Source organism: Homarus americanus, unplaced genomic scaffold (genome assembly GCF_018991925.1).
Source record: "Homarus americanus isolate GMGI-L3 unplaced genomic scaffold, GMGI_Hamer_2.0 scaffold30108, whole genome shotgun sequence".
NCBI classification, from domain to species: Eukaryota; Metazoa; Arthropoda; class Malacostraca; order Decapoda; family Nephropidae; genus Homarus; species Homarus americanus.
Window position 1 is genome coordinate 10,505,732 of NW_024748109.1, and position 14,727 is coordinate 10,520,458.

The 14,727-nt window shown below is 36.6% G+C and overlaps 1 protein-coding gene across 1 annotated transcript in view; it reads left to right on the top strand.

Annotated features, from left to right (window-relative positions):
* Positions 1-14,727, top strand: part of LOC121880004 (ATP-dependent RNA helicase DDX54-like) — a 157,859-nt gene that overhangs the window by 57,811 nt on the left and 85,321 nt on the right. The window contains exons 8-10 of the mRNA XM_042386900.1: positions 378-473; positions 1,093-1,207; positions 13,040-13,145. Of these exons, the coding sequence (XP_042242834.1) occupies positions 378-473; positions 1,093-1,207; positions 13,040-13,145 (317 nt within the window). The remainder of the gene's footprint in view (positions 1-377; positions 474-1,092; positions 1,208-13,039; positions 13,146-14,727) is intronic.

A 14,727-nucleotide genomic window follows, 5' to 3' on the forward strand; every position in this document is an offset into this window, starting at 1 on the left:
TTGTAGATAATTTATTTCCAATGCTAATGCAACAAATTCCACCTTTTTATTTCAAATAGCGAGCTTGCTCTGGCTTATTATGTACAATTATCTTGTGTGGTGCAGCCTAGTGTTGTGAGGTGAGTAACAGCCCAGCCCCCAGAGCTTCTTACAGGAGAATGCCAACTTAAACCCAGGAGTATTAATTGTAAATGTGCTGTATTAGTTTCAGCATTTATGTGGCTGGCTTCAACTCTTTTATTTTGCTTGGATTGGGAGGTTGAATTTCCCTAATATGAAAATGCCTTGTTAGTTGATATTGCAAGGGAGGTAGTTTGAATAAGGAATGAAAAAGGTAATGAAACCTATCAGTAACATCTGAATTTTTTTATTGGCAGGCTCTGGATATGGCAAATATTCCTAACACTTACTGTTACTCTGCATTAGACCCAGCTGCCAGAAAGATCAATGTTGCCAAGTTCCAAACAAAAAAGGTATTGTATATCCATATTTGTATCATTAATTAAGAATTCATTGTTTAAATTTCAGTTACAAATCTTTATTTTACTATAATTCAAGTCTTCTTTTGATAAATATATACTGAATAGCATTTCATTCTCATTACAGTATAGTATTGACTACATGGCTCTCAACCAATGTTAAGAGTTCTCTACAAACTCTTCATATTTTTTTTTTTGTATAAACGTACTGAAAAGTTATCAAGTGAAAGAATGTATAATTCAGGTGTGGATGGGAGGATATAGAGGGAAGACCAAACAGGTGACATAAAGATAGGGATAAAATATGGACTTCCATGGGAGGGCTAGAAAACAACAGTGTGCAGAGACCATGACATCAAGAGTGATTTTAAGGGAAAGATGTACTCCTGATGGATGATGATGTGTTGTGTGAAATGATAGAGGTAAAGCAAATTTGGGAACTTATGAAATAGTTGTGTCATAGCATAATTCATCTTTTACAATGATAAAAGTTAATGATAGTGAAGGAAAGGATATATGACTGTGTGTATTTGCACTTGTTTATAACAACCTTTTATTATGCAGGAAAAAGCTGTTGTATATTGTAAAAAAATAATTTGGTAATGGTTCACAGGTTCGATGTCTGATTGTGACAGATGTAGCAGCTCGTGGTATTGACATTCCCCTGCTAGACAATGTTATCAATTTCAACTTCCCTGCAAAACCAAAACTGTTTGTTCATAGAGTAGGTAAGTTTTATCTTTTATCAACATCTGTATTTATCAGTCAAAGTACAACCCTTACTACTGTATTGAATGGAAAAGGGGCACCAAATATCATTAGAAAAGAACTGTACAAGTACCAGACTATTTAGCCAGCTTTCAAGAAACCAATTTTACCTGAAAACTGGCTTTTTTTTTAAACCGTCACGTTGTTTTGCCCTTGGTAGTGTGGTGTCTCTATTTCTTAGGGCTGTTTATGTAGGAGAGATTGAGGCACAGTCGTCTAAATCCCATGTTTATTTCCTGCTCTCATTACAGTGAGTCTCCATTTAAATCCACCTCCCTACAGTGAGTCTACTTATAAACAATCAACATTTAAAGTAAATAAATAAAGTTGTTGCTGTAATAATATAAATTATTCCTTTATACCATTATTTGTACAGCAATATATAACACTATCCCTCCTTTTAAAACCAAAAATGTCAGAAACTTAATCAAATGGAAACATATCCTAAAAAATATAAACTAAACTATCATCTTATAAGGAATGTTAACAAAATAAAGCACAGCAATACTGTATAGGAAACTACAGTAATTGTAGTAAGTTACAGTATAGTACTGTATATTATGAGTTGTAGACACTAAAATAAATTAAAAGAATATTCAAGTTGTATACAGTAGTCATTTACATATCTAGGAGGGTTTCTTTGCCTTTCTGGATATCTCTTGGAAGCAGCTAGTCGCTCATTGGGAGAAGGTACAGTCTTATTAGGAGAACTTTGGAATTACCCCAAAACCTCTGAAACTGTAGGACTTGCATTTTCATTTTCACTTATTTGAGGCTCTATTCCACTATAGGATACATATCTGGAAGCACATTCGGAATAGGATTTGAATATGAATTATTGGTTTCATTATTTGAATTTTCATCTACCAGTACTAAAGCCTCCTCAGGGACCATTTGCTCATTTAATCTTTGAGGACACTTCAGCAATTGGTCAATGTATCTTTCCTACATAGCCATCATGAACTTTCACTAAGTAGTGCCCTTCTCCAGCACTTTCTCCACTTTACCTTGCACCCATTTTTTTTTTCTTGGTAATTTCTCCTCTCTTGAATCACAATTTCAACACACGCAGCCACGTGAAACAGTTCGGTTCGCCATGGACTCTTGTTCTATAGTACTTCCACTTTCTTCATAAAGATGGAAATATTAAATCAGCAGTGAGCAATTTCCTTCCCATCAGCAGCACAGAAGGCGATTCCTGTTGTAGAATAAGTGATCGATAAAGCATGTACAGTGGTCCTCGGTTAACGAACGCTCGATTCGAAAATTTCGTTAACGAACTGCCTCCCATAAGATTCTAATTCGGTTAACGAATTTCTTCAACCGACCTCAACATGTTTTAACTTGCACTGGCAGCTCAACCAGTAATCCGCCAATACATTAATCGGTTCTAGGGCTTAAATTCCTTACTATTTTAGTAAATATCGAAGTTTATACTATTCAATAATTTTAAAGTTTAATATTCAATTTTTATCATTTAACAATTATTGAACATAATTGAAGGTAAAGTGACTAGTTTAATGCGCGTAGCCTCTTAACACAGCAAACAGGCGTTAGTCTCTCTCTGTTTTCACTGGAGGTAACATCTTGCTTGAGACTCTCTTCAACTAAATGCTTTTCTGTGTTTCTAAGCAAATTATTGGTCATTTTGAAATATATTTTACATATTGACAATATATAATGCAGTGCAGTATTGATTTAAAAATAATCTTGAAATACACCAAGAGAACTAAAATTTTATGGGTGAAATGGTGCCATGGGGTGACTTCTCTTCCACCCCATTGCCTTCTCTTCTTCCTTCTCCCTCCACCCCATTCTAATTCCCATCATCATCATCATCATCATCCAGGAGCCTTCTACATACACACCTCAAAGTAAGTGAACTTTTCTACCATTTTGTTGAATTTAGGCAATTTTCGGTGAGCTGGAACCAATTACCCAAAAACCCATTGAAACAATGGTTTCGGTTAACAATTTTTTTCGGTTAACGAACAACCTGCTGGAACTGATTGTGTTCGTTAACCGAGGGACCACTGTATCTTTGTAGGACAGTCTCAGCATTTTGCTTTAGTACTTCAGCGGCGTAAAGCTGAAGTACTTGAACTACTCTTTCTGCTTGACCATTCGTAGAAGGTTTATATGCTGCAGATGTACAATGCAAGATACCGGCTGTTAAGCAGAAATCAGAAAACTCTTGAAGTGAATTGGAGGCCATTATCTGTGTCAAGAATCTCAGGTAATCCGTGTCGACTGAAAACCTCACGGAGAACCTTTACCGTAGCCTCGGCCATTGTACTCTTCATTTGAACTACTTCAGGATGCTTACTGTAAGCATCTACAAGTGCAGTAAAGCCTCAAATAATGTGGTAATGTGTCTCCAATATTGCAGTGCAAGGTGAATTGTCATATCATGCATCCTTAATTACCATTAAAATAAAGCAATAATAATTAGATGCTTTCCCCAATCTGACCTTATCAATTATGTTTTTTTTCCCCCCCCCACCGGAAAATTAATGAAAAATAAAAACAATATTCTTTAAATAATGGTTATTGTTATACAATATAAATCAATAATATTGTAATATGTAGTCACACAAGAGGAGATGGGATGTCATTGTTTAGTCAGCGTTTTCATCCGGGACGATGGTTCTCCATCTGAAACTGAAGAAAATAAGATTGGTTGTATAGCTGTAGTAAAAATAATGTAAAAAAAAGTGTTTCTTTTAATTAATGTTATTTAATGAATGTACAGTAGAAGTAACCACTGATGGTAAAGGAAAAAGGTTAGAGACGGCAGAAGGCCAACGTTTATGTGTGCACATTCATGGAAACAGCATCATATCAGAACACACTGATGAAAATAAAGTAAGAAAATAAACAGTAATAGAAATAACTTCGTTCCCAGGTTAGTCCCATATACTAACCACCTAGCCTAAATATGTTGGAGAGATTATTATCAAAAGTTTGTTTTCTCTGCAAATGTATTTTTAAAAAAGAAATTGAAAATTTTCTAGAGAACTTAATGTGTCATGGCGTTGCGACTTGGTTAGGTTAGGTAACATTAGGTTAGGTTAGATGAGGTAAGATAAGGTAAGATTAGGTAAGGTTAGGTATTGTTATGATAAGATACATTTTACTAATTTTACAGCAAAAAAAATCACGACTAAATGTATCGAATATAAAACCTCTGAATATAATTCTTTTTCAAGAAAAAAAATGCTTTACCATTTTACCCCTTTTTTTTGTTAGCTTTGATGAACTTAGATTAGGTTAGGTATTATTTAACTCTGAGTCATGGGTACTTATTGGATACTTGGCAGAATAACTTGTTATAACTTGGCCCTAACAAAGGCAGAGTCAAGGCAAAAATGTTCACTTGACCTCATATTTGGATTTCATTACTGAAGGATATTTACAGCTATACCACACTAATATGGTCTATCTGCAAGTTTAGTCAGTCATAAAAAAAATGTACCCTAAATGTGGACAATAAAAATCTTCTATTTTGGTACAAATTACTTGAAAAGTTGTAAGAAGATAAAAGCTGCATCTCTTCCATAGAGAGAGAAATATTAACACTCAAGCCTCTAATAAACGTAAAAAAAAATAGACTAAAGAGACAAACTGTAATATTGTATTTTAGTATGTTGATGTACAAAAAATTTTCTTCATTATTCTATGATAAAACAAGTCTAACAAGCATTATAAAAACATATAGCGACTACTATATCCGGGTTGATTGTGTTGAGGTGCTGTAAGTTACGGGCTAGATTACAGGCTCACTTACGGAGTTTGATGCCAAATATTTGTTTTGAATATAGCGATTGGAGACTGTAAGTCCAGTTACGGGGTAAATAAGGAGATGCAGTGAAATAAACTGCTGTACCTAAATATTATGTAAATCAGAAAACAGCACGCGTATAGATGAAAATAATAAAAGCATAAATAATACAAACAAAATCAATTAATATTTTTATTATTATTTTTTAATATGAGAAGGGAAGGTTCAGCGCTTCTTGTTGTTCTCTGTCTTTTTCCCGGTGAAGATGTAGTCTCCCCATGGCAGGTACTGGTCCTTTTGTACATGGCAGAAAGTGGTGGTTACCTTCTTCTTGTTATTTTGAGCCTTGTGTTTTGTGTTCTGTAGTTTGTGAGATCGGGGCCCTTCTCCTTCACCTGGGCCTTGCAACCCTTCACCTCCACCTTTGACACTTTGGTTACAGTGCGTCCGAACACCATTTTGATGTACTGACCCTAACAGCTCTCTCACTGAGGCCAATTCAAAATTTGACCATACAGAAAGAATTACTGTTTAATAAGGTTGGAATTTAAAGAAAATGACAAAAATATGAAGCTCTGTTTATTACTATAGTGATGAGGGATGGTGTTGTAGAGATGATGGATAGTGTTATATATAGTGATGATGGATGGTGTTATATGTAGTGATGATGGGTGGTGTTACATGTCGTGATGATGGATGGTGTTATATGTAGTGATGATGGATGGTGTTATATGTAGTGATGATGGGTGGTGTTATAGGTAGTGAAGATGGATGGTGTTATATGTAGTGATGTTTAGTGTTATATGTAGTGATGATGGATGGTGTTATATGTAGTGATGATGGATGTTTTTATATGTAGTTGTGATGGGTAATTTTATATGTAGTGATGATGGATGGTGTTATATATACAGGTACATTAATTCCCAGGTAGCTACAGGACCATACAGGTGTTACCTTAATTAATGGAAGCCCAAATCTAATTCAGGTTGATGAGTATAAGTTCATATTTAGGAATAAAGTAACGGAGTGTTGTTTAATAAATTACCTGCAGTGTTGATGTCCATCTTGAGCAGCTGAAGGGCAGCACGCAGCGCTCTCCCTGTGTACAATGTCGATGACTCATATTGTTTCTGCCTTAAAACTTGGAGCGTTCTTGGTGCCAAAAGTCTTCCTTTCATCCGCCATCTACTACCACGTAAAGACGGATCAGCAGTGGTGGGAACTGCTGAAGTGGAACACCTTTCTCAGATTATGTCAGCCTGTTGTACCCTCAAGACGCCCACTGTTGACAGTCCCGTCCTATCTTCTTTCTTACTTTTTTTTAATGGCTAAGCTCATGAACTGGGTAGTCATTTTGGCCAGTTCGTAAAATGGCTTCTAGATTAATCCAAGTTAGGTTAGGTTAGGTAAAGATTAGGTTATGTAAAGTTAAGTTAGGTTATGTTAGGGTAAAGTACATTTCACGAGAGAGAGAGAGAGAGAGAATTGCATATCAGACATCACATTTTTTCTTTCAAAAAATATTTTTAATAGGTTTTGGTTTAATACAATCATTAGTCATGCATTTTTTGCTGCAAAATTAGTGAAACGTACCTTACCCTAACCTAACTGTAATATGTAGTCACACAAGAGGAGATGGGATGTCATTGTTGTCATCAGCGTTTTCATCCGGGACGATGGTTCTCCATCTGAAACTGAAGAAAATAAGATTGGTTGTATAGCTGTAGTAAAAATAATGTAAAAAAAAGTGTTTCTTTTAATTAATGTTATTTAATGAATGTACAGTAGAAGTAACCACTGATGGTAAAGGAAAAAGTGAGACGGCAGAAGGGCAACGTTTATGTGTGCACAGTCATGGAAACAGCGTCATTTCTCTTATGTACAAAAGATTCATTATTGTTTATTACTGAATGTCTATTTGATTGAATTCATGTTTATGTGTGCAAAATGAACAATACAATTCATTAATAATACGTAGAATATTAAAACACACGAGGAGACGAGACAGCATTGTTTTTGTTAATGTTTACACATGTGACTGACTGGTTCTACATATAAAACTGAAGAAAATAAGACCTTGGTTGTAGCTGTAGTAAAATTAATGTAAAAAAATGAATACTGTATATGTTTTAAGTACAGCTATTCCGCGACTTTTGACATACTCGACCTACGACCACACGGACATACGACCGCCTCAGTCGTACCAAAATTTTTTCAAATTACATATTTTCGAGTCCCAACGTTAGTGATTGCTCTGTGTACTGACAAAATTTTCGTTTGTAATTCACTTTAAAATGTCTTGCAAGCTTAAAAGTGAGAGTTTTGTGGTGCTGAGAAGAAAAAGCGACACCCATTTTAGATTTTCTATGTACAGTATTATTTAAGCATTTTCGACTTTAGACCAATTTGACTTACGACCTGAATTTGGGTCCCTAACCCCGTCGTAAGTCGAGGAGCAGCTGTAATGTTATTCAATGTTAATAAATGGAACAATAGAAGTAGCTAACCACTAATGGTAAAGAAAAGAAAGTGAGACCGCGCAATGCCAACGTATGTAAGTGCACACACATGTGAAAACATATCGTCATTACTCTTCATAAGAATATGAAAGCAACACTTATTACTCTTCATATATGTTTTAGTTAATGCTTCTGAATTTAAAACAAAAATTCTACTCACCAGTGGTGGTAAAGTTGAAAACATGAGGACAGTCAATGTTGTGTGAGTTTTTACCCTGATGACGAAGTTGTCAAGTCATCAGGTTCAACTCTGGCTGAAGCTGTAGCTTTCCATAATGTTGTTATAGCTGTTGCTGAAGTTGTTAATGAACCTGTAGTTACTGCATTTGATGCTGTAGCTGATGCTGAAGCTGTAGCTGATGTTGTAGCTGAAAATGCTTTAACTGAAAATGCTGTAGCTGATGTTGATGGTGTAGCTGAAGTTGATGGTATAGCTGGTGCTGTAGCTGAAGATGCTGTAGCTGTAGTTGATGTTGATGGTGTAGCTGAAGTAGATGGTGTAGCTGTAGCTGATGGTGTAGCCAAGGTTGATGGTTTAGGCCTTCGAATAATAAATTGTCTAAAGAACCTTGCACAGCTGCTTTCTTATTTTCATTATACAGCTTCATGTAGAGGTCATATGCATTTTTCACATCCCTGTTTATTTTAATACTTCGTTCTGTTAATGTATCCATTTCAGAAAATATGTTCATCGCTTGCTCCATGTGAGCAAATGCTTCTGCCAAATGCTTAGTCATACATTTGTGAGATGAGGTAGGGGTATCTGTTGGTGTGTTTGTGATCTGGTCATGTTGTTCTTGTTCAAGTTGTATAAGTTCTTCGTTGGTTAGGTCTTCTTCGTGACTGGTTAACAGCTCCTGAACATCCTCTTCATCAACATCTTCAAATCCTACAATGTACTTGGCAAGCTCAACAATATTTCTTTGAATGTTTGTCATGGTTTCCTCAAAACCTTTGACGGTTTTTACACATTCCGGCCACAATTTCCTCCACACACCATTCATGTTGTCATCTGTTACTTCCTTCCATAGGACTGTCCAATGTTTTTAACAGCTTTTAGAATATGATATCCACCCCAAAATTCATTTATGGACGGCTTTCCAGCACCATCTCTTTCTCCAATCAGTTGAGACATGGTTCGGCATAAATAATAGGCCTTAAAATGATGATAAAACGCCTTGGTCCATAGGTTGAAGCATGGACTTGGTATTCGGTGGAAGAAAAACGACTTGTACATGTTCAGACAATTCATTTAGGTGAGCTGGATGGCCTGGAGCATTATCTAATATATGCAGTGCCTTGTGTGTTATGTTTTTCTTGGCACAGTATTCCTTTAATGCTGGGCAAAAATATTTTTTGAACCAATCAACAAAAAGAGTCATTGTCATCCATGCTTTATTGTTTGACCGCAAATTACTGTACCGGTAAAGTTTGTTTACACACACCTTTGAATGCTCTAGGGTTCTCAGAGTGATATACTGTGAGAGGTTTGAGTTTAAAGTCACCTTCTACATTACCACCCAAGAGGAGTGTGATAAGATCTTCCGTTGCTTTGAATCCTAGTGCAGCTTTTTCTTCCATGGAAATATATGTCCGGGAAGGCATTCTCTTCCAATATAGTCCAGTTTCATCAGCGTTAAAAACTTGGCTGGGCAAGTAGCCGCCTTCCTCGACTATTTTGTGTAGTTCTCTGGATAAGCAGCAGCAGCAGATGAATCACCACTTGCTGCCTCACCAGTGACTTTTAAATTATGTAATCCGTGGCGTTGTTTGAACCTAGCAAACCAGCCTCGACTCGCACTGAACTCTTCTGTTTTAGCACTTTCACTTTTACTTGAATTTTTAAGATCATTAAACAATGCTAGGGCTTTTGTTTGAATAATTACAGTGTTCAGAGTATGCGTCTGATTTTGTCTTTAGTCCATATACTTAAAATTCTCTCCATTTCTTCCATAACCCCACTCCTGCTTTGGCAGGTTTTATTTGCACTTAACAGAGTTGTAGACAGATCACTTTCAGTAATTTTTTCTCCAATTTTACGGATAGTTTTCACTGTTGATTCTGCCATCCCCAAAGCACGCGAAATATCCACAGACCTCTTGCCTTTTTCATATCGTTGTAACACATCAAGTTTCTCGGCTAAGCTTATCCACTTTCTTTTAGCTTTTGAACCAGAACTACCATCACTTGCTCTCTTGCTCATGTTGAATAGGGACGCAAAAAATTGCCATAAGAAACCTGAGAAAGTTTTTCTCCTGTTCAGATGCGTGAAAGCAATGGGACCGCCAAGTTCCGACTCTTGTTTACTGGTGATGCGCATTACCGCTCATATAGCCCAGCAGCTTCCCTTGCCTGGCAGCTTCTTTGCACATTGAGCTCCTTTTTTTTTTTGCATTATTTTTATTTTTTTATAATACATATTGGGATTTAATTATTATTTATATGAAAATTTTATTTTATTTATTTTTTATTATATTTTCGTCGGAAATACGGATAAAATAATGATGTGAATTGAATTGGGTCCTAAATTAACTAGGGTTTTAAATATGAATCGTCGTTGGTCGAACCGTCAATATCGGTGGCTTTACTGTGCAAAGCACATCTTTCCTGAAACTGGACCTGCAAAATCAGCATGAAGTCTTGACCAAGGTTTGGATGGAAAAGTCCACGGATGAATTTGTGCAGTAGGCGGATCTGCCCTCATGTATTGACATTACCTGATATGAAGAAACAACTCCTTCAATTTGCTTGTCCAGATTGGGCCACCATACATAGAACCTTGCCACTGCCTTCATTTTTGTCATGCCTAGGTGTGTCTCGTGTAGTTCTCGAAGTATGTCCCATTGCAGTGCAGTGGGAATTATGACACGAAGTCCCCATAGAACACACCCTTGTTCAATGCTGAGTTCATCTCGACTCTGTAGGAAAGGTTGTAATCTTGGATCACAATCATCAGTACTTGGCCATCCACACTGAGCATATTTCAGAACTTTGGATAATATTGGATCTACTGCAGTTTTCTTCTTGGTCATTTGATGTGTTACAGTTGTGAGGATGTCTGTTTCAAAGTAGCAATTTACAACCTCACTGTCACAGTTCACTTTTGTAGCCAGAGGGACTCTTGACATGTACTTGCATCAACATGAGCAGCCGTGTTCCTGTATTATATCTTGTAGCTGTATGAAGCCAACTTAAGTGCCCATCTTTGCAGTCTGGCAGATGCATGTGGTGGAACAGGTTTTTCTGGTCTGAACTAGGAAACCAGTGGGCAGTGATCTGTAATCAACGTGAACTGCCGGCCGTAAAGGAACTGTCTGAATTTCTGAATACAATATACAATGCTTAGGGCTTCTTTATCTAACTGAGAATAGTTTTTCTGAGCACCTGTTAATGTACAGTCAGCCAAAGATGCACCGACCCTACTTTGGGTCTCGTGTTTGCAATTTTACCTGGCAATACTTGGTAAAGGAAGGCTGTTGTAAAGGTGATTGTGATTGGTGGATCTGTTTTTGGCTGTATCACTGTTAGGATAATTATTAAACAAACCAAAGGTAACATTTTATAATAAACTATTCACTAGTAAACAGACCATTTCATGTACCATAATTTTAGCTGTGTTGATTTATGAGTGTTTGTTTTAACATAATACAGGTACTACAAAAAAAAAAATTTTTGTTTATTCTAGGAGATTGGCTGAGGTGCATCTGGGTAGACTCAGTCTTTTTAGTATTTTGTGTTTTCTCAAGTACCAATGTAAATTATTCCATTGAAACAACACTTTGATTTAGTGCGAATTTGGTTTCAAGCGACCTCTCTTGGAACATGTCTCGTGTTATATCGACGTTCTACTGTATCGCCTGATATGGTAAAGGCTTTTCAAAACTAAACACTTTCCTTGTAAGTATGAAAATAATATTACATTACACAACCATCACTTCACTTCTCTAACACTAAAAAGAAATTATTTCAGGGAGTAGGGTAAACACTGTCATCCAGGAGTTGAGGCAGCCTGCACGGAGTTATGGAAATTTAAATGGACGTGACTCACACTCATGATCTGACTGCTGAGATAATACTGTGCATTTATTGTTCCGGTCTTCCCTGCGTATGGGCCTTGAGAGTTACCAATTAATTTATTTGATAGAAATTACTTGCTATTATTGACACATTAAAAATTTATGCAATTCTGTTGAAAACTTAATTTTTGGTAAATTTTTTAAAGTTTGGTGACTCAATTTGCGTCACTGTGAACTTGGTCTTGTCATGAATATGACGCGAATCAAGTCATCGTACGTGAGAGAGTTAATTCAATAAAAAGGATCCTCTGGGTCACTCAAATTATTTGTTTTCTGTTCAATTTTTGCGCCTTGCCATGGCAGCCACATAAAATAATCTGTTTACAAATACTGTGTGAACAAAAATATATTCTAAATGTACATAAATACATAAAGTAATAATAAGTAAATAATACAGTAATAAATTTACGTAACACTGCAACGTGAACTGACTGTGAAGGGTGAGGTGACGAGACAGGTGAAGTGGCGTGACAAGGCACTTACACAGCAAAAGCATTAACAGTACTACTAAACCTTTGTCTTATAACATTTTAATTTCTAATTTCTATTTTAAATTATGATACATGATGGCTCAATTTGGCTAATTTTGCACTTAAACAACTGATCAGTGAATAAACCAGGGCATATGGAGATGCATTATACACTACAACAATATTTATTAAGTTCTGATCAATGTTCTACAATATTATTTACTAAGTGCTCAAGACAGATCCTGTGGTAAGCACCAACCCTATTGACCAGTGACAAGCTTATCCAAGACTCCTCGCTTTCTTCTCCACCATTGGCACTTAGCACCTTTGTCACTGTCATTGCTTCATTTTCTTCTGGGAGATGTTGATGTGAGAATGTTACATAATTGTTTGAGGGAAATGAATTATGGGTGTTGTGATTACATATTTGCAAAAAAACATGAGTGTAACTTTGAATGCTCAGCCAAATGTGTGTCAGATGCACAACTAAATCATGTATAACAAAGAATAAGTACAGAATTTGCAGTGGCTAATGGACTGCCCCTTGCTCAAAGCACAATGAACTGTTGTTCCACCATCAGCAGCAGTACCCAGTTTTGTGCCTATTTTATATTTGATTGTCAAAGGATTGGTGTAGGAGAGAACTCAGGACCCTTTACTTGCAATGAATCAGCTTTACCACAGAGCTACAGAATCACTATGCAGGGTGGCAAGATACATGCTGAACTCCTAATTTTTATCATTTAACAGCTAGTGGTTAATGCACCATACAGGCATAGTATACTCACCTAATTGTTGAGTGTGCAAAGGTTAGTGCACAAGGTAGGAATCAGATCCTCCACTTCAACTGGTGATCAAAACCAGGACCGTTTACTTGTGGGATGAAGGCCTTAACTTGTATAAAAACTAAGCAAGTCATAAAGTGTAACATAATTCTCGTCCACAGGTAGAGTTGCTCGAGCTGGGAGGAGTGGTGTTGCCTTTTCTTTTGTTGCACCAGATGAGGCTGCATACCTTTTGGATTTACATCTCTTTCTTTCAAAGGAAATCAGGTTTGTATCACTTGTGTCAATACCTACCCAAAGTTATAGCTTTACCGAGATATTAAGCACTTTTCAGATTTTGTATAAAAAATTTTATTTTTATTTATCTACTTTCAGTTTTTATCACTTTATCTCTGTTCTTATATCTCCATCACCAACATTTTACATCCATTTTCCACACTTGCATGGTTTAGCTCGCCAACACTGCACAGTCTCTTGCAGTCTCTCGTGTCAAGTCCTTAACTCTAATGTAATTTCTTATAAACTCACCCCAAGTCATTCTTGGTCTACCTCTGGCTCTCCTCCCCTCTACATTTAGGCTTATGCACCTCTTGAACCTTTTGGTCTCATCCATTCTCTCCACATACCCAAACCATCTCAAGGCATCACCACACAGAGTTTTACCAATACTGTACAGTAAGACCCTCTTAATCTGGATTTCTCCTTCATCCGGACTGGCAAACAACTCCAGACTAATTTCTGTTAATCCGGATTGAGTCCGGATTAACATGAAATAGTCCAGATCTACTTACACCGTGGCAAAAATATATAAAAACTTTTAAATCACTTGAATCACTAACTAACAGTATATAATCTTGCTTGTCCTTCAAGCTAAACTCCTTTCTGGCCCTCTTCTGACTTTCTTTTGAAGTTATGGTAATTAGTCCACAAAGTCACAAATAGTCTACAGGAGTTAAGAGATGCAAACACGAGGGCTGTAGCAGCATGACTGGCTTTTAAACAAAGCGGTTGGGGCTGGCATTCACATGCACCAGACGGCAATCCGGATTGCCATCTGAATATTTCTATGTTAATCCAGACTTTTTCTGGATTAAATAAACCCCCTCCAGAAATAGCTTTATCTAAAAATTTGCTGAATATGAACTGGATTTCCCCTCAATTCATCCTGATTAAGAGGGTTTTATTGTTTATATCTGCATACAGGCAGTCCCCTGGTTACAAATCATCTGCTGATATGAACAAGGTTAAACTTTAAATTTACAGTACAGTATTATATTTACCTGATGGACTATATTTTTTCTTTCATTTGCTGGACTATATTTTTTCTTTCATTTGCTGTGTTTTGTCATTCTATTTCTTCTTTTCTCTTAAATTTAGTGTTTTTAGATGTATAAAAGGATTTAGGCTATGATATTATGGGATTTTAAATTTTTTCTGTGAGGTATACACATAGTGTGTGTTTCAACATACATGCATTTTCTACTTAACATCCCCATGAACGGATCTCGTTCGTAACCCGGAGACTGCCTGTATACACTCACACAATTATGGAAACTCATTTACAAACACACTCAAATTGGACATAATACATCTCATTTCATCACTCACTTGCATATATGGACACATACTTTCATACTAGAATTTCTAATATTTGTGTGCTCACACAGACACACATAGACACACACTATTATCATATCATGGGGTCATCCACATATGTAACACTACCAGACAACCATAATTGCTCCTCAATTTCGTGGGCACTCAGAGTGCGGTGGGGGTGCCTGGATACATCCTACTCTTGGTCATGGCTGAGAAGACACTGGCAGGCCTAGGGATAATTTGTGGGTCA